Source organism: Rosa chinensis, chromosome 4, assembly GCF_002994745.2.
Source record: "Rosa chinensis cultivar Old Blush chromosome 4, RchiOBHm-V2, whole genome shotgun sequence".
Classification (NCBI taxonomy): Eukaryota; Viridiplantae; Streptophyta; class Magnoliopsida; order Rosales; family Rosaceae; genus Rosa; species Rosa chinensis.
The window spans coordinates 40360097-40378903 of NC_037091.1; the positions used below are offsets into that span (position 1 = coordinate 40360097).

Genomic DNA, 18807 nt, shown 5'->3' on the forward strand with positions numbered 1-18807 from the left:
TATCCATTGAATTTCCAAAGCTTGATTAAAAAAAAAACTTGTGTCTTTAAATATTTATTTATAAATAAAGCCTGCAAGGCCCGGCCCAAAAAAGCCCGCAAGGCCAAGCCCGGCCCGGCCCGAAAAAGCCCGCAAGGCCCGCTTTATATGGACGGGCTTGGATCCTTTGATTTTTAATAAAGCCCGGCCCGGCCCGGCCCGCAATTATTTAAAAATATGGCAAGGCCCGGCCCGGCCCGGCCCGGCCCGTTGACGACCCCTAGGTCTATGATTACTTTTAAGGCCAATTTTGCAATGGCTGCATTATTAAAGAAGGCGCTAGGCCTAATACCAAGTTCCCCCATACTTTTGAGGGTAAAACTTTATCCCAGGCAACTAAAGGACATTTTGTATTTGATCCCCAAAACAAATTCTTGGCTTGCTTGTCTATATCATTAGTAAGTTTCTGTGGACATTTGAAATAAGACATGACGTGATTAGACATACCTGCAATGTTAGTTTTGATGAGAGTCATCCTGCCAGCTCTTGAGAGGGTGTCTTTTTTTCCAGCCTGCTAACTTATTTGAAATTTTCAGTAGCGATTCCTTAGCATTAACGAGATCTTAGAAAAAGATAATATTGTGTATACGTAAATACTTACAAATAATAGATTATTGTTGTATATTATGAAAAGATGAAAAGTGAAAAAGTCTTTTTTTTGAAAGATGAAAAGTGAAAAAGTTGGTGAGTTTATTTATGCAGTTTGCTAACTTCGTGAATTGGGACCAACCGACCAAACGTCAAGCTCACTAGAAAGAAAACAAAGATTTAGAGAATTAGAGGTGGTTTATATGTAGTTCTTGTAATTTGCTTATCATTTGGGTCGTCTAATCCGATCCTATCTTTGACCAAATGAGGTGGTTTAAAATATTTTCTTTGCCATATTTGAGCTATATAGGAGTTTTATAAGGCTACTGATATTGAACACAAATCTAACCATGTTCCGAGATGGAAACTGGCAAAAGCACTAGATTTCTCTTGCAGTTTGCAATCTGTGTAGATTTACCTAGTAGATTGCCTCTTTAGTGTAGAAAGAAATGAACATCCAATGCAGAATAAACTATTTCTCTCTCCATGTCAGAGGCAAGTCAAATTATGGTCATTCTTCTTAATCAACAAGGTTAACAATAATGAAAATTGCAAAGACTACGGTCAATCTTATCTAAACTAAGAGGCCTAAACTATCTCGTTTGGCAATAATCGCACATTGTTGTTTATACTGATTATTGTCTAGCTCAAACAATAAACAAAGCCTGAATCAGGTGGCTGATTTGTAACTACAGACCTAAAGTAGATAGGATACCATATGCTAGTGCTGGGTCAGCTATCAAAGACGGAACACATAGCTAGGAGCCAGGAGGGCTCGGTTTTAGAGGCCAATGAACATCCGACGCTCAAGTCAATTAGAATTGAGTATTGAATTTGGCAATAAAAGTATTAAACTAAATAATACTAGCCGGGCTGGCATGTGTAGCTTGTTACGAGTGGGAAACTACTAAGTGCTTACCGCATCTAATATAAATAAATTTTGATTAAACCGTCAACCATTAAAGTTGTAAGATCCAACATGGATTCAAATATTTTCGCCTCAGTACTGTTATGTTGAATTTTGATCATATTTCTTAAAACAGTTTAGAGGTTTAGATACACTCCAAAGTTCGCAAACTACCGAATATAAACTGTCAAATTCGCTAGATTTCTTTCGCAATTCGCTAACTTTGTATATCAGTTAAATCACAGACATTTTAAGTAAAAAATGACAAATATCCAGCTAAAACGAACATATAATCCTCGCCACGTTAATAGCGTTGGATTTGCTGATTTTATTCTATTAAAGGTTTTAATGATTGTGAGCCCAAACTTTCTTTTATAGCTATTGATAACTTTTAATTAAAAAAAAAAAAATGATTGTGAGCCAAAATTAGATAGTTACCGAATCTCAGGGACCAAAATTGCGAAATTTAAAAACTACAGTGGCAAGAGTAAGAATTGATCAAACTAGAAGGTCCAAAGTGTGATTTACTAAATTTCATCTCCAGTTCAGTGAAGCAGAGTCAGTATTTACTGGGACTGGTCTACTCCAATCGGACTCTGCCACGCACAATACGGTTTTTTAGCATCCCTCTGCGACCTGAGCCATCTCTGGTCTCTGCATCCAGAATTTAAGGCCTAGGGCGTTTCGGCTTCCAGTCATAATCGAAAATAAAAGGTTCATTTTTCAAATTCATTATTGTTTAGAAAATTTTCAAAGAATCATTCTTTATTTCTGGGAAAAAAAAAAAAAGACAAACCAAAAGTGGAAGGAACACCTCACTAAATCACCAACTCCAATTTATTTATGTTTTGCTTCTTCTCGTGATTCAGTATTCTGGTTCTCCTGGGTTGTCTAATTTGTTTGTTTCTCTCGCACTTCCCAGAGCTTGGTCTGGGTTGTCATTTTTCATGTGATGAATGCTGAAATGCAGTGAACCGTTTTGGGCCGCTTTCATATTTATACTTGATCATCGGTGGGTTTTGGTCATCTCATTCAGTCATTTGTAATAACTGGTTTGTATCTCAACCTAATCTCTTTCTTTTAGGCTTTGTTTCAAGTTCTAATCTTTCTGTATCTGTATGCATTTGTCAATGTGTTTATTGCCCAAATTTCACAGCTTTTTTGTGTTCTGTATGATTTTGGACTTTGACTCTCACATGGGTTTTGGGTATTGAAGCAACTTTTTTGTTTTTGGATCAGAGGTATTGAAGTAAGTTTGTGTTGATCTTATTGATATGCTTCACAGATTTAGGTTTCTTTTTTTTGGAATTTGTTAATCTGTGGTGTTTCTGATTGTAGTTCTACTGGTTTTGTTGCAGAGCTTTGATGAGATTGTTGATTATCTGAAATTGTTGATAATCTGTAGTAATCTGACTGTAATTTTGGCAATGCTTCTTGTAAATCACAAAACTGGCACTTGATCTTCTGTTAAAACCTGGTTCTTATTTTCTGATCTCTTTTGTCGAGTTGAAGCTCACATTCTCACAGTTTCTTGTTGATTTCAGTCTTTTGTGATGAGTACAATTGGGGGTAAGTGGGATGATGATGAGTGCTCTGTCATTGGAGACAAAGGGGATATCGGGTTCATCGATTTCAAAGATGACAAATCGGTTTGTAGTTACAACCCAGCTGAAGAGGGTCCGATTGTTATTTCAGTCCCATTCCCTCTTGTGGGAGGAAAGCAAGGTCAAAAGCCTCGATCAGTAGTTGTAGGAGAAACAGTTTCGGATCAAATAACAATTGAGAACACCACCCGTAAGCCAGTGGAGCTATGGGGTGTTAAAATTTATGCCTCAACTCCAGAGGACTCTTTCACACTTTCTCTGATGGAGCCTCCAAAGAAAGACTCTGGTGTAGAGGCCATTAGATCCTTCCTCGAGTCTGCTTCCCTCGAGGACAGAGTGCTGCAACCAGGAGACACTTTGACTGTGTGGCTGTCTTGCAAGCCCAATGAAATTGGTATGCACACCAGCGTTGTGCAGTTTGATTTCGAGGATAATCAGATTGAACGTGCTGTTTTTCTCTTGGCTGATGACAAAATCTCCCAATCTCTGGCCTCAACAAGACCATTCGAAAGACGCACTAAAAAGAAACCAATTGTTGTGGATTCCTATCATGTGGCTGTAAGCCCTAGTAGAAAAACAAAACGCCTACCCTACAAAAATAGGCTTCCGCGATATGACATTCCAAAGGAACTTAGGGATTACCTCTTGAGCGGGCACGATCCTGAATGTGTTACAGAAGGTCTTAAGAGGCGGAACTATGCTGATCACTTCAAGACTTTACTGATGATGGAGGAAATACAGTTAGAGGTAAATTTTTCACCTTGTAACAACACTTTGTGGAGATTCTTGTATTTCTTTTCTTTCTGATTTATGCGCAATTCGGCGATTGCTTCAGGAAAGCATGAGAAGTTATGATATGGAATATGTTAGTTTGAGGAGGAGGGGATATCATTATTTGTCCCTTGAAGTCCCAGGGCTTGCTGAGAGAAGGCCTTCACTTGTCCAAGGGGATCATGTTTTCGCCAAGCTTTCTGAGTATGCAGATGACACAACACTTAATCCATATCAGGTTGTTCTTCTTATACAAAAAGTCATCATCATAACTAAGCATCTTATGCATTTAGTCATTGCTGTGCTAAGTAGTATTATGAATCCCCTGAATATAGGAATTATTTATTTATTTAACTATCTTTTTGTAATTTCTTAGCTCAACCTAAATAGGTTTAAACTTTTGGTCCAATAGGGATGCTTAGCTCAACCTCTGAAAGCATTTTCTCCTTTATCTGGTTACACCTAGAAGTCATTTTCTATTGTGGCCATTCCAAAATAGTTCATATATGGTTTGGCAAGTTCATCCATTTATATGCATTGCATCTCACAAGCTGTTGGCCAATTCATGTATATTGGCTTTTTCTTTTCTCATCGATACCTTTCTTTGTTATCTTTGTGTTATTATTATATCTAGAGTTCTGTAGCTTATGTTTTACAGAATTTTTTTTTTTGTTTTTCTCAGGGTTTCATTCACCATGTAGAGGCTGATGAAGTTTACTTGAAGTTTGCGCAAGATTTTCACAGTGACCACAGAGACGGTAATCTTTATAATGTGCAATTCACATATAATCGAGTTTCCATGAGAAGGTTATATCAAGCGACTGATGCTGCTGCAGAGTTAGACAGAGGGTTCCTATTTCCATCTGAGTCCCCTCAAAGATGGATTAATGCCCCAAAACTGTACCCTATACCTTCTTGTAGACTTAATGAAGAGCAGATGCGTGCAGTTGAGATGATCCTTGGCTGCAAAGGAGGACCACCTTATGTGATTCATGGACCTCCTGGCACAGGCAAGACAATGACAATAGTGGAAGCAATCCTCCAACTCTACAAAAGTCAAGCAAAAGCTCGAGTTCTTGTTTGTGCACCTTCAAATAGTGCAGCAGACCACATCCTCGAGAAACTCCTCAATGAAAAGGCTGACGTAGTAGTTAAAGAACATGAAATATTCAGGCTTAATGCACCTACCCGTCCTTATGAAGATATCAAGCCTGATTATATTAAATTTTGCTCCTTCGAGGACAATATCTTCAACTGTCCTCCACCCAAAGCCCTCAGGCGCTATAGGATCATCATATCAACCTATATGAGTGCCGCTCTTCTTTATGCAGAAGGTATCGAAAAAGGCCACTTCTCTCATATTTTCTTGGATGAGGCAGGACAAGCTTCAGAACCAGAAACCATGATCCCAGTAGCTAGTCTGCATGAGAGGAATACAGTTGTTGTTCTTGCTGGAGACCCTATGCAATTAGGGCCGATCATAAACTCCAAGAAAGCAGAAGATTACTATTTGGGGATATCATACTTGGAGAGGATGTTCGACTGTGAATTTTATAGAAATGAAGATTACAGTTACGTGACAAAGTTGGTTAGAAATTACAGATGTCACCCAGACATTTTGCATCTCCCCAATGAGTTATTCTATGGAGGAGAGTTGATTGCTTGTAAAGATGACTCAGTTTCCATCATTACAAGGCTGGACTTTCTTCCGAATAAGGACTTCCCCGTGGTTTTCTTTGGCATTCAAGGTTGTGATGAGAGGGAGGGAAACAATCCATCATGGTTTAACCGGACTGAAGCTAGTAAGGTAGTGGAGGTCACTAAGAGATTGACTGCAGGAAAGAACCTGAGTGAAGAAGATATTGGGGTTATAACTCCTTACCGACAGCAAGTGCTCAAAGTGAAGAAAGCTTTTGAAGATTTGGACATGCCTGACATCAAGGTTGGAAGTGTCGAGCAGTTTCAGGGACAGGAGAGGGAAGTTATCATAATATCAACTGTGCGATCAACAATCAAGCACAATGAATTTGACAGAACATACTGTTTGGGATTTCTGAGCAATCCAAAACGGTTTAATGTGGCTATTACTCGTGCCAAATCTTTGCTGATTATAATTGGGAACCCACATATTATCAGCAAGGTATTGCCTTTTTCCTTACTGGTTGCACGCAACACTATCTTTGATCAAATAAGGTTTACTTTATAAATCTGTGCAATCCTATTTACTTAACATGCGTTGTTTGGTTTTGGAAGGATCCCAACTGGAATAAGCTTCTGTGGCGCTGTGTAGACAACAATTCCTATCAGGGTTGTAATCTCCCTGTCAGGCAGGAGGAATTTTCTTATGAGAACCCAACACAGGAAGATAACTGGGACAACAGTGAAGAAAACGCTCAGTTCTCTAGAACTGATTCATGGGTTCAAGGATCGTGGGATGCAGAAGCTCCGCAACCTATCCAGAACGGAGATGGAGCTGAACAGTGGCTGGAAACAGAAGTTCCTCAGCCTGTCGTTGATGAATCTGAATGGTCTGATGGCTGGAAGTAAACGCTGAGTTTCTAGCTGGAACTGTATTTTCTTCTTTTCGGGTGAAGCATCAACTTATGGCTATAGATGTAGCCGAGTGTCTAAGTGGGATTCGTATAGATAATCCCAAGGACTTCATGACAGTTGATTTGCTAATGTATTGCTGATGAAGTTACATATGTTTGCCATAAAGATTGTTCTCCTATTACTACAGAGAAATGAGTGTGGATTTCACTTGATGATATGCTATATTGAGTTGGGATTGATACGTCTTCTCAGAAAACAAAAAGACTTCTAACAGAGTACAATTATCACAGATTCATCTCAAAATCAATATACAAATGAAACTCATGAATGCCAATCTAACATAGTAAACACAAGCATGCTTGATTACCATCTCAATCTACCACCAAGAGAGAAAAACCTAACCCAGTTGAAGTTCTATGATCAGATGAGTATGAAAATCGATATGGCAGGTAGAAACCAGGAAGTATTGTTCTTGAAAATTCGTTTCATGGCCGCTGCCGACGACGACACTCTTGCTGGTTCTACTGCTGAGCTCGGTGGAGTTGAGAAGCTTGGTTTTGTGCTTGACTTGTTAGTTGGTTTTGGCGAAGGAGATGAAGCAGTTTCATAACCTGAAACTTAATTAACCCAAACTCAAATTAAAGGCTTCCCTAATCTGCGATTAAGGTAAAATAATCAAGATAATGATGAAGTGAGTGAGACTAGTACCAGAAGGAGGAGGACCTGAAATCACCGAAATCGTGGTGTTGCGGAGAGGAGGGAGTTCCGGCGACTCTGTATAACAAATTGGATCCAAGAAATCATAATCAATTTTCATAATTACAGATTTGATTTGAGAAATCAAAGATTGGGGGAAAAGAAAGTGATGAAGAAAATCAAGAACCTGAGCAGAGAGACTGAAGAGAAGTAGAAGCAGCAGTGGAGTTCCGGCGACGGCAAAAGGAAGAGAGAGAGAGGACGCGAGCGACGGTCACCGGAAAGCCGAGCATCGGAGGATCCTGGACCAGGTAGCACAGGCAAACGGCGCGGCCGGACTCCCCCGAAGACGAGAACGCGTCGCAGCACTTGGAGGCCGGCAAGTCGGAGAGGTTGTTTGGCGGCGACGCCACGTAAGACAGGCACGGCGAGAACCGGACGAGCTCGTCGGCGCAAGCAGACGGCGGCGATTCTTTTGCTGACTTTGCGGCGCCGAGAGTAACGAACAAGGAGGCGAGGAGGAGGACGGCCATGAGAGACGAGGAGCGCAAAGAGGTGGCGGTGGCGGTGGTGCTCATGATCGGAAGGCGAAGAGAGAGAGAGAGAGAGAGAGAGAGAGAAATGGCGGGAAACGAAGTTTTGTTGTCTCTGAAATGCCCTTCTGGTTTCTATGATTTACGTTCTTATACAATTAGTTAGGGGAGTGGAAGAAGGCGGTGCTCACCGTTTGGCTAGTTAAATATTATAGAATAATAGAAATTAGCAAAATGGTTTTAGGGCTTATCACTTTTGAGTTTTGAATTTTGTTTGTCCCCTGTGATTCGTAATTTTGTAAAATAAATTGCTAGAATTAATGCTTCGTGTGGATCGTTTAAACATGATAAGGTATTATATAGGCCATAAATATGATCGCTTTAGAAAACTGTGTAAGCTGAAAATGCGATAAAAAAGTAGTCAGTTACATTTATTTGATTTCGAAAAATTTAAAGGTTATTAAATGAACAAGACATTCACGTAACCAGATCAGCAAACTTTAAATCTAAACAAAAGTAACAACTCACATGAATGAATCAAAATGCAAATTAATCATGGAAGTTGATGAGGAAAGTATACAACAACTAAACAATGTTACTAGTAATAAGCATCTACTTCCTTATATAACATGTTTCCTGGCACAAGAAACACTATGCTTTCATCAACACACAAGAGGAGGTTTTATTTGTTTTTTCTTAGGGTTGGGGGGTTACATATCAAATAACAATAGGATTGAGAGATGCATACGCAAGGAACTCCTTATTGGTTTCAATTACAGCCATGTCATCTTCTTTTAAACTCAAGAATGCTTCTATGCCTTCACCATCTTTTGTATCAATCAATAAAATTAGATTCTTGATTGGGACACCTGGAATAGTGACCCACGATGGCTTTCCCCATCCAAAATTGGCTTCATAGAAGCCAAACCTGCACCAACTGGTACAAGTATAGTTATCTATATCATTCTTACCCATTAAATCTTCATGCTCTTTGAAATGTTGGTAGATATCATCTTCACTAACTCCATTATCATATTTCACTTTAAATTTCTCAATGCCTTCCCGTAGTATAGCAACCAAGCTTTGAAGAGTTGCATCACTTTCTTGTGCCTTTGCTGCAGAGACATATCCTAAAAGATTTCCCATTAAAGTGGGATACCCCAATACTTTCCGCATATTTGCTGCTAGAAATAGCATGGCTGGCATTGTAAAACCCAAGTTTGATCTTGATGCATCCATTGCACATTTCCAAATAAACGCTGACACTACTTCAACACGAGTTGGATTTGGAACGATGACACTGACGGCTTTTGACTTGAGACGTAGAATATTTGAGGCATCAAAAACAAATCTCCTTTTTGCACAATCTCCATAAACATATTCCCCAGAAGTTTGCAATGACTTGATGAATAAATCTTGTGGTGGGTAAACAGATGCTGCAACACCAAATTCTATAATTGGAAAAGCCACTACATCAGTGCCAAGGCTCATTGTTGCCCAGCTACAGATGAATGTTCCGAGTGTGAAGGCGTCCGCGATCTTATGTGAAATGCTAACCCCAATTGCAAGTCCACCACATTCAAAGAAGTTGGCTTGGACTAGTAGGAGATAGCCTGTGCTTTCAAATGTTGATTCTATGCCATTTGGAAGTAATTGATTTAGCATCCCATCATGGGGCTTTTCCAAAACCTTTGATATGGGACAGTTGACATGGGTTTGGATAAATGCCGCACCATGGTCATTACAACAGATTGAAAGAATGTTGTTGTGGCAAAATATTTTTCCTGCAAAGGGATAGAAGCGGCTAAGGGCTTCAGCTAATGAAGTTTTCAGAAGCTTGGATCTTTCGGTAATCAATGAATAGTGGTGATCAACCGTGTTTCCCTTGTGATTAGTAGTACTATTGTTGGGATAGAAGAGAAGTATGGGGACATATAAGTCTGGTACAAACTGATCAAAAACAGAGAGGTTGGAAGTTGTAAGATGGTGAGGAGTAGGAGATGATGGTGTAATTGTTTCCTTGTCGATCACTTCAACCATCATTTCTGAACACATTTTTCTCCACACATATGAGTTTCATAATGAAACATTTATCTATATAAAGACATATGATGGTGCAATGGAAGTCAACTTCTCTCATCTCCTGTATGCAATTTTTGACAATTAAAACTTTTGGAACTAAAATTTAAATTTAGATGAAAGAACTAGAGAAAAAAAAAAGGAAAAGAAAAAAAAATGCTCTTGATGAATACTAAATGAACCCAAATAAACTAGCTTGAGAAAAACAAGATATAGTAAAAAGCAAAGAGTAGAGAATTAAATAACTCTTTTTTTCTTTTGTTATGGGAAGACATTAAGAATTTCTTTTTAGGGAAATGAATATTCATATATTCTAACGACTTCAAAGAGTCACCAGCGGGATATTACATACGCCAAAGCCTCGCGATTTGAAAGAAATACTCTTTGCCTTTTCGGCCTAACTGGGAAGAAAATTCCTAACTAATAACGCTCATTAAAGAAATTCCATGCGCACTTTATTCCTAAACTAAAAAACAAAGGTAAAGTCAAACTATGCCTAAGAACGCAACTCACATGAGACACGATAATCACCCGCAACTCACAAGAGACACAGTAATTATTGTACGAAACTGGAAGAATTTTTTTACTTCTTTTGGCCTACTCACTTGAATTATTTATATTTCCTTTTAAATAGAACATTCTTTTTATTTCATTGAGCCCGATCAAATTCTTTTCTATTTTCCAACGATATGCTGGACTTATTGATTGGACAAATTAATTCATTAGACTTTGATATTAAAAACTAGGTGGGCTATGATACATATACATGTAGGTGAGCTCAGGCTTATTAAGTTTTTGTATTAATAAAAATAACAAACCACCGGGCCTATGGCCCAGGCAACCCATACTGATCCTACATCCTTGTAACTAGGTGGGCTATGATACATATATATGTAGGTGAGCTTAGGCTTATTAAGTTTTTGTATTAAAAAAAATAACAAACCACTGGGCCTGTAGCCCAGGCAACCCATACCGATCCTACGTCCTTGTAGCTAACTGAGCTATATCACTCAACTAATTGGAAATACATACATGATTGAAATTTGAATAGGCATATTTGGTTCTTGTTCTAAATAGAAGATACATGATTTCATGAAAGAGATTGATATCCGCAAAATAAAAATAAATAATGGAAGGAATGAGGAGAGACTCTGCATGTGGTTTAGTTTTTTTCATGAGTAGGGGAAAAAAAGGAACTTTCACTAAAAAAATGAACAAAATTTTTTATGGGGGTGTGTATTTAGAAAATAAGCATGTGTAGATATAATTTACCTAAATTTTTTTTCTTTAATAACATAAAAAAGAGAGGTGTACGTACGATAATATTCAGAGCGTGGACTTTTTTTTTCTTTTTTTTGACCTTCCTTGGCACTGTCTGTGTTTTGAAGTCTTGATAAGGTGGAGATAACGAAACCTGAATCTCATTAGATGTAAAATATAATATGATTCATATCATAGAAGACCCATAAACTCAATGGAGTTAGGCAAAATATTATCTCTAATATTAACTAGGATTTGATTATCGATATGTTAGGCACAGTGTTAACTCTAACATAAACTAGAATAAGATTAGTTAGGCAGTGTATTAACTCGAACATTCCTGGTTGATGCAATGTTGCTAAACTCTTCTTGAAAGTTCATTGGGCAACTAGAACAAAGGAACTTGTCCCCATGCCTTTGTAATAATATCAACTATAATATGTGAAGAAAAAAAAATCAACAATTAAAAGCAAGCAATTGTTACCCAGTTTCATTGGTCTAGTGGCATTATTATTTATCTCATAAGTAAAAAGTTATTAGTTTGAATTATAAACCCAAACCAAAAATCCAAAAAGATGACTCCTCTCCTAGAAAAACCCTAGCAGAGCAGACTCGCTCTTAGCTTTAATAGCGCGGTAGTATCACCACCATGCACGACGGCGCTTTTTAGCCATCCTTCATGATAAGTTATGGAATCTTGGAATGGAAGTTGTAGAGGGGATTGTTGGTCGATGTAGACGAAGGACTTCATGACAGTTGATTTGCTAATGTATTGCTGATGAAGTTATATGTGGTTTGTCATAAAGATTGTTCTCCTATTACTATTAGGGATGGCAAAAATCCCCAGCGGGGCGGAGCTCCATTGGATACCAGCCCCTGATGGGGGGAGAATTTGGGGACAAATGGGGAATGGGGATGGGGATCCCCAATCCCCGCTATCTAAGATTGGGGATGGGGCGGGGATGGTATTGTGATCCCCATCCCCAAACCCGCCCCAATAATATATACATATATTTAACTATATATATTTTAATTTATTTTTTATAATATAAATCATAAATATATACATTTACTACTTTACTTTAATGGCTACACTTTTATTTTAATAGTGTTTTAACTTTTGCACTCAATGAATTATGATTTATGAATTTAATCATGTTTTAAATTTATTTGTTGTAGATTTTGATTTTAAAAAGGCAATATGAGAAAAAAATATTTTATTTATTAAATTCTTATTGGGGATTTGGGGCGGGTTTGGAGATTTAGTCCCCAGTGGGGATGGGGATGGGGAATCCCCAATATAATTTTATTGGGGATTGGGGCGGGGATGGGGGTAGAGAATGATCCCGGGGATGGGGATGGTATTGTGATCCCCATCCCCAACCCGCCTCATTGCCATCCCTAATTACTATACAGAAATGAATGTGAATTTCACTTGGGTCTCGTTTGGTTCACGGAAATGAAAGTAATTAATTTGTCTTTCCTATGGGAAGGGAAATGAAATTTTCCAATAACTTTCCATTCCAATGTTTGGTAACGTAAGGAAAGTTATCAGGAAAGTTATAAAAAAGATTGTAAATAATGTAATAAAATAATATATTACGAGTAATAAATGCAAGGAAAGAAGGAGGAAAAGTGATTTCGTTGGGGTTTGGAACGAACCACTTTTTCCCTTATTTTCCCTTCCTTCAGGAAATGATTTCCTTTCCTTTTGCATCCCAAACGCAGGAAATGAACAAGTTTCTTTTCCTGATGCTTGCTTTCCGCTAACCAAACGTGGCCTTGATGATATGCTATATTGAATTAGGATTGATACATCTTTTCAGAAAAAAACTAAAAAGACTTCATTGCTCAATCAATACAATTATCACAGATTCATCTCAAAATCAATATACAAATGAAACTCATGAGTGCCAATCTAGCAGAGTAAACACAAGCATGCTTGTTTACTATCTCAATATACCACCATGAGTGAGAAAAACCGAACCCGCTTGAAGTTCTATGATCAGATGAGTATGAAAACCGATATGGCAGGTAGAAACCAAGAAGTGTTGTTCTTGAAAATTAGTTTCATGGCCTCTGACGACGACGACATTCTTGCTGGTTCTACTGCTGAGCTCGGTGGGGTTGAGAAGTGGTTTTGTGCTTGACTTGTTTGTTGGTTTTGGCCGTTTCATAACCTGAAAATTAATTAACATCCCAAACTCAAATTAAAGGCTTCCCTAATCTGCGATTAAGGTAAAATAATCAAGATACTGATGAAGTGAGTGAGACTAGTACTAGAAGGAGGAGGACCTGAAATCACCGAAACCTTGGTGTTGCGGAGAGGAGGGAGTTCCGTCGACTCTGTATAACAAATTGGATCCAAGAAATCATAATCAATTTTCATAATTATAGATTTGATTAGAGAAATTAAAGATTGGGGAAAAGAAAATGATGAAGAAAATCAAGAACCTGAGCAGAGAGACTGAAGAGAAGTAGAAGCAGCGGTGGAGTTCCGGCGACGGCAAATGGAAGAGAGAGGGAGGACGCGAGCGACGGTCACCGGAAAGCGTAGCATCAGAGGATCCTGGACCAGGTAGCAGAGGCAAACGGCGTGGCCGGACTCCTCCGCCGACGAGAACACGTGGCAGCACCTGGACGCCGGAGAGTCGGAGTGGTTGTTCGGCGGCTACGCCACTTACGGCAGGCACGGCGAGAACCGGACGAGCTCATCGGCGCAAGCGGACGGCGGTGATTCTTTTGCTGACTTTGCGGCGTCGAGAGTGACGAACAAGGAGGCGAGGAGGAGGACGGTCGTGAGAGACGGCGAGTGCAGATAGGTGGCGGTGGCGGTGGTGTACTGGTGCTCATGATCGGAAGGAGTGGAAGGAGTAGAGAGATAGACAGAGAGAGAGAGAGAGATGGCGGGAAAGGAAGTTTTGATGTCTCTGAAATGCCCTTTTGGTTTCTATGATTTACGTTCCTATACAAGCAGTTAGGGGAGACCCCCCCCCCCCCCCTTTTGTTGGTCTGAAGTAGGCCTGGGATCGGTTTGGCTCGGCTCGGTAACATGCCTATACCGATACCGATACCGATTTTAGAGTCGGCTTGGTTCGGTTTGGGACACCGGAAAATCAGCTGCCATACCGATTAGGCCCGAATCCAATCGGTACCACCTGCTTTGCATAGCAAAATTTTCAGAAACCTGATAAAATGCTGCATTGTAAATTTGTAAACATCTCTAATTAGTTCTCCAATGAACTTCATGCACATTTCTGTCCAAAATGCAAATCAAAGCAGAACTTGGAGCTACAAGTTAAACCACAGTAGCAAGTTCTGCTTAATATAGAACTTAATATTACATGTTCTAAGCCTATCAGCTTAATATTACATGGAAATGTTCAGAAACCAGTTAACCAAGTAGCAAACTAGCAATTGAAATAAGTTCATGAAAATATGAAAGAGTCCATCCTTGCAGCATAAACCAAAAAGTCAGAAACTGATCACATCAAGGCATCAACTGTTTTCTGAATCATCAGACACCATTTCATCCTCAGAGTCATCTTCACTGAGTTGAACAACTTCATCATTAGTTCTAATACCATTCTTTCCCTTAGCTTTTGGAGGAGGACAAGAGGTTGAAGAGGCTGAGGTTACATGATCTACATACCAAAGTACAAAACACAAGAAACTATAGTCAGAATGTAAAAAATAAATGCAGAAACTGAAATGTAAAAACTAAAAAGCGAAAACTGAAAACTAAAAAAACAAACACACAAAGTTAAAAATCTGCACCTTTCTCACACTTTTCATAGAACTCATAATCTTTGATGCATGGTTCATCTTCTATGCAGCTAATATCATTCCCCCTTAACCAACTTTGTAGACAAATCAATGCTTCGACAGATTTAGGAGTCAATGAACTCCTAAAATTGTCGATTACTCTCCCTCCGGTGCTAAAAGCGGACTCCGATGCAACTGTCGAAACTTGAACAGCCAACACATCTTTGGCTATTGCTTGAAGTATAGGGTACTTGGCTCCATTGATCTTCCACCATAACAGAATCGGGAACTTGAACCCTTCCTTCTCATTTGTGAATTCAAGAGGGTCCAACAAGTATTTGTCTACTTCATGTGAAACCACAGCCACATCAAGCTCAGAAACTACTTTCCTCCAATCATTGATGTAAGATTGTCTTCCTTTACTGCCGGTGCTTGTTACAGTGCTTTGTGAAGATGAGCTTTCAACCTCTGTTTGACCTCTCTTTTGTGCAGGGGCCTCCTTTGGTGCATACTCTTCATACAAGGACATCAACACATCACGTAACTCCGTTGTTTTAGTCCGCACATCTTCCAATTCAAACCCTTCATTTGTCAAAAGATGAGTTACATGCCTTAACTTGAATCTAGGATCAAGGATCAGCCCCATAAACACCAAGGGATTCAAATCCTGAAAGCCACCATAATACTTTATGAATTTGCACCTCATATTTTCTGCCATATCACTCAAAACCTTCTGGGTGTCCAAACCAGTTGCAATTTCAGGTTCTATGAAGAGCTTGCTTATCTCCGATTCGATTGACAACACATCATGAAAAGTGGTATGGATTGTGGGCCTATTACTTGCACTGACTCTTAGAGTTACTTCATAAAATACCCTAAGAAACTGCACAAACACTTCCGCCTTATCCCATTCATCCTCGGATGGAGGCCCCACTCTAGGCCTCTTGCTTTTACTTGGAACCAAATTCCCATCCTCATCATACTCTTCGTCAGGCTCTTTGAAATAGGCTGAAAAGCCGCTGTCCGGTTGCTCCTCCATCCTTGCAAAGGCTGCTTTGAACTTCAAGGCAGCTTCCAACATTAAGAATGTTGAATTCCACCTCGTGGGAACATCCATAACAACCAATCCTCTGCAAGGGATCTGTTCCAGTTCTACACATGCCTTAAAACTATCTAACCTTGCTGGTGAAGACCTAACAAACTTCACCGCATTTCTAATGGCCAACACTGATCTATTTAGTCTCTTCAACCCACTACCAACAATCAAATTACAAATATGGGCAGTACACCTAACATGCATGAACTTACCCTCTAAGATTGATTCTGGTTTTTCTCTTTTGTTAAGTTTGGACCTAACAAACTCAATAGCACACTTATTGGCTGCTGCATTATCTACTGTGATGGTTAAAACCTTGCTAATCCCCCACTGAAGCAAACATGACTCAATCAAAAGACCTATGGAATTCCCACTATGATTACAAATAGTGCAAAAATTTATTATCCTCTTATGCATTTCCCACTTATCATCAATAAAGTGTGCAGTTAGCACCATGTAGTTGAAATTTTGAACACTTGTCCAAGTGTCAGTGGTTAGGCAGACCCTATAGTGTGCTAAATCAGTTTTCAACTTCTTCTTTGTCTTATCATACAATGTAAGAAAATTTTTAACCAAAGTTTTCCTACAAGGGACCTTAAACATTGGCACTGCAACATGACAAAAATGCCTAAACCCTTGCTTTTCAACGAAGCTAAAAGGAAGCTCATCAACTACAACCATTTCAACACATGCTTTCATAACTTCAAGAGGATTAAATGCTACCATTTTCATAGAATTACCCTTACTTTTATCACCAGCAAGCACTTTCTGATTTTTAATCTATCGCTCTCCTTCCGGGATAATACTTACATGATTTGTTTATGTGCCTAATCAACCCTTGAGTCCCATTTTTGTAGGGATCACAAGCATAGTCTCCTAGAGGACCCTTAGGACAATATATACACTTAGCCCTCCTAAATTCTTCTACAATATCTACTTGACCCTTTACTTTAGTGACTTTTACATCCTTATATTCCTTAAAGTGCTCCCACACCCAACTACGTTTTCTATCAGCTCGAGGATTGTTACTAACCTTGTCAGATGAGGAAGCTGGAGCTCCTCCATCCGTGACATCTTCTTCAGCTCTGTCAGGGATTGAGGGAGAGGTACCAGTTGAAGAAACAACTAGACTAGAATCTCCTCCTTTCTGTACTTGAGCTTTCTTCTTACCGCTTTTAAACTGAAACAAGTAAATTACACAACAGTCAGGTTACTCGATTACACAACAGTCAGGTTATTCATATGCAATGCAGCTTATGAAGTTATGAACACGAAAATAGAAAGTACAGAGCCTCAAACCATTTGTGACCTTGTGACCCGCAGACAACCACAAATGAGGCATAATCAATAACTAAGACCATCTTATCATTGTCAATTTCAAATCAACAGAATCCCAATTTCAAATCTACAGAATCCCAATTTCAAATCAACCCCAAATTCAAATCAACCTACACAATCATGCTGGGCAGAAGACCAAATTCAAATCAAGCTACACAATCCCAAATTCAAATGCTGCTACACAATCCCAAATTCAAATCAACCTACACAATCATGCTGCTACACAATCATGAAAACAGAAAAATCTGAGAAAGTGAGAGACTTACTCCCAGTTTTCCCATCGAGAGCCTTCGAATCTTCGAGGAGGGCAGAGAGGAGTGAGCGAAGAGCGACAGCTTCTGATCTTCGATGGAGTAGAGGAGTGACAGAAGAGCGAGAGCCTTCGAGTCTTCGATGGAGGAGACTTGGATCGAGTAGGTTGAGCTGTTGTTTCGGTCTCGGTTCTTCGATGAGGCTGAGACTGTGAGAGTGAGAGGCTGAGAGTCTTCGATGGAGGAGAGCAGAGACGAGTGCGAGGTTGAGAGGCTGGGGCCTAGGACTCTGGGAGTTTTCGATGGAGGAGTGAGAGGTTGAGAGTCTTCGATGGAGGAGAGCAGAGACGAGTGCGAGGTTGAGAGGCTGGGGCCTGGGACTCTGGGAGTCTTCGATGGAGGAGGAGAGAGGCTCGATTTAGGGTTTGCGAATTGGGAGTGTTCGATGGAGGAGAACTGGAGAAGAGAGGCTCGAACGGCAGAACGCGGTGTTTAGGGCTGAAATCAACGACAAGTCGTGCGCAATATTAGAACATCGGGTTGGGTCGGTCAAAACGGTATGTATTTGACCCATACCGAGGCTGACCCGTTTTCATGCTATTCGGTTCGGGTCGGATCAGTATTATGTGGAATTGAAGTTTCAGACCGACCCGATCGGTATTGGGTCGGATCGGTCGGATTCGGTTTCGGTATTTCGGTAAGCAATTCCCAGGCCTAGTCTGAAGAAGAAGGTGGTGCTTAGTATTGATCTTTTGTTAACGAAAAAACTAAATCTTGTAGAAATTACGAAAATTGTTTTAGGGTGCTTTTGAATTTTGGTTTGTCCCACGTGATTAGCAATTAGGAGATACCTTTTTCATACTAATGCTTCTTGTGGATCGCTTAAGTCTGATTTTCATATTAAAGTGAATTTTGTGACAGCTGCGTTGGCTTTTTTGAGACATTATTTAGAATGCTCTTATTGGTGGGAATGTTCATCACTTATATCTGTTTGTATTATTTTCGATTTTTACTTTTTAGAAGTTGGTTGTAGTATAGGTCTTTTTTTTTTTATCAAATAAACAATTCATATGCAACAACTAATCTATTGTGAGTTCAACTCATAACCTCCCACTTGTAAAGGAGACGCTTATGCCACTAGATCAAATGATTTGGGTAGGTTTTTGTTTGTAAATCATTTTTCTTCCTTTGAAAAAAATTATTATTATTATTATTAGTACTACTACTACTACTACTAGTATTATTATTATTATTATTACTACTACTACTACTGCTACTACTACTACCTATTGTACGACAAGCTTGCCCATGAGCTAAGCCTCAGGCC

The 18807-nt window shown here is 39.4% G+C and overlaps 3 protein-coding genes across 4 annotated transcripts; 1 reads left to right on the forward strand and 2 right to left on the reverse strand.

The window, feature by feature from the left end:
- The first annotated feature begins 2095 nt into the window (after positions 1-2095).
- On the forward strand, positions 2096-6701 carry LOC112197703 (probable RNA helicase SDE3). Of its 2 annotated transcripts, none has more exons than XM_040518175.1 (6): positions 2096-2248; positions 2457-2586; positions 3062-3885; positions 3974-4147; positions 4592-6049; positions 6163-6701. In XM_040518175.1, exons 3-6 carry the CDS (start codon positions 3088-3090, stop codon positions 6454-6456), a joined length of 2724 nt encoding a protein of 907 aa, XP_040374109.1. In that variant the 5' UTR covers positions 2096-2248; positions 2457-2586; positions 3062-3087; the 3' UTR covers positions 6457-6701. The 2 variants fall into 2 exon arrangements, with proteins under 2 accessions (XP_040374109.1, XP_024194260.1); XM_024338492.2 differs by having other exon boundaries at positions 3079-3885.
- A 124-nt stretch (positions 6702-6825) lies between these two features.
- On the reverse strand, positions 6826-7736 carry LOC112197704 (non-specific lipid transfer protein GPI-anchored 25). Its single transcript, XM_024338494.2, has 3 exons — positions 7346-7736; positions 7171-7236; positions 6826-7079 (listed from the first exon to the last, which is right to left on the reverse strand). The coding sequence occupies exons 1-3, from the start codon at positions 7734-7736 to the stop codon at positions 6883-6885; spliced, it is 654 nt and encodes a 217-aa protein (XP_024194262.1). The 3' UTR covers positions 6826-6882.
- Positions 7737-8408: 672 nt separating this feature from the next.
- LOC112199301 (BAHD acyltransferase At5g47980) lies at positions 8409-9746 on the reverse strand. Its single transcript, XM_024340337.2, has one exon. It carries the CDS (start codon positions 9744-9746, stop codon positions 8409-8411), a length of 1338 nt encoding a protein of 445 aa, XP_024196105.2.
- Positions 9747-18807: the final 9061 nt, after the last annotated feature.

Coding starts and splice junctions, on each gene's coding strand:
- LOC112197704 (XM_024338494.2), bottom strand. CDS start 7,736: ATGAGCACCACCGCCACCGCCACCTCTTTGCGCTCCTCGTCTCTCATG. Junction 7,237..7,345: donor TCTTCAGTCTCTCTGCTCAG/GTTCTTGATTTT, acceptor TTTGTTATACAG/AGTCGCCGGAACTCCCTCCT. Junction 7,080..7,170: donor TTCAGGTCCTCCTCCTTCTG/GTACTAGTCTCA, acceptor GGGTTAATTAAG/TTTCAGGTTATGAAACTGCT.
- LOC112199301 (XM_024340337.2), bottom strand. CDS start 9,746: ATGTGTTCAGAAATGATGGTTGAAGTGATCGACAAGGAAACAATTACA.
- LOC112197703 (XM_040518175.1), top strand. CDS start 3,088: ATGAGTACAATTGGGGGTAAGTGGGATGATGATGAGTGCTCTGTCATT. Junction 3,886..3,973: donor TGGAGGAAATACAGTTAGAG/GTAAATTTTTCA, acceptor CGATTGCTTCAG/GAAAGCATGAGAAGTTATGA. Junction 4,148..4,591: donor CAACACTTAATCCATATCAG/GTTGTTCTTCTT, acceptor TGTTTTTCTCAG/GGTTTCATTCACCATGTAGA.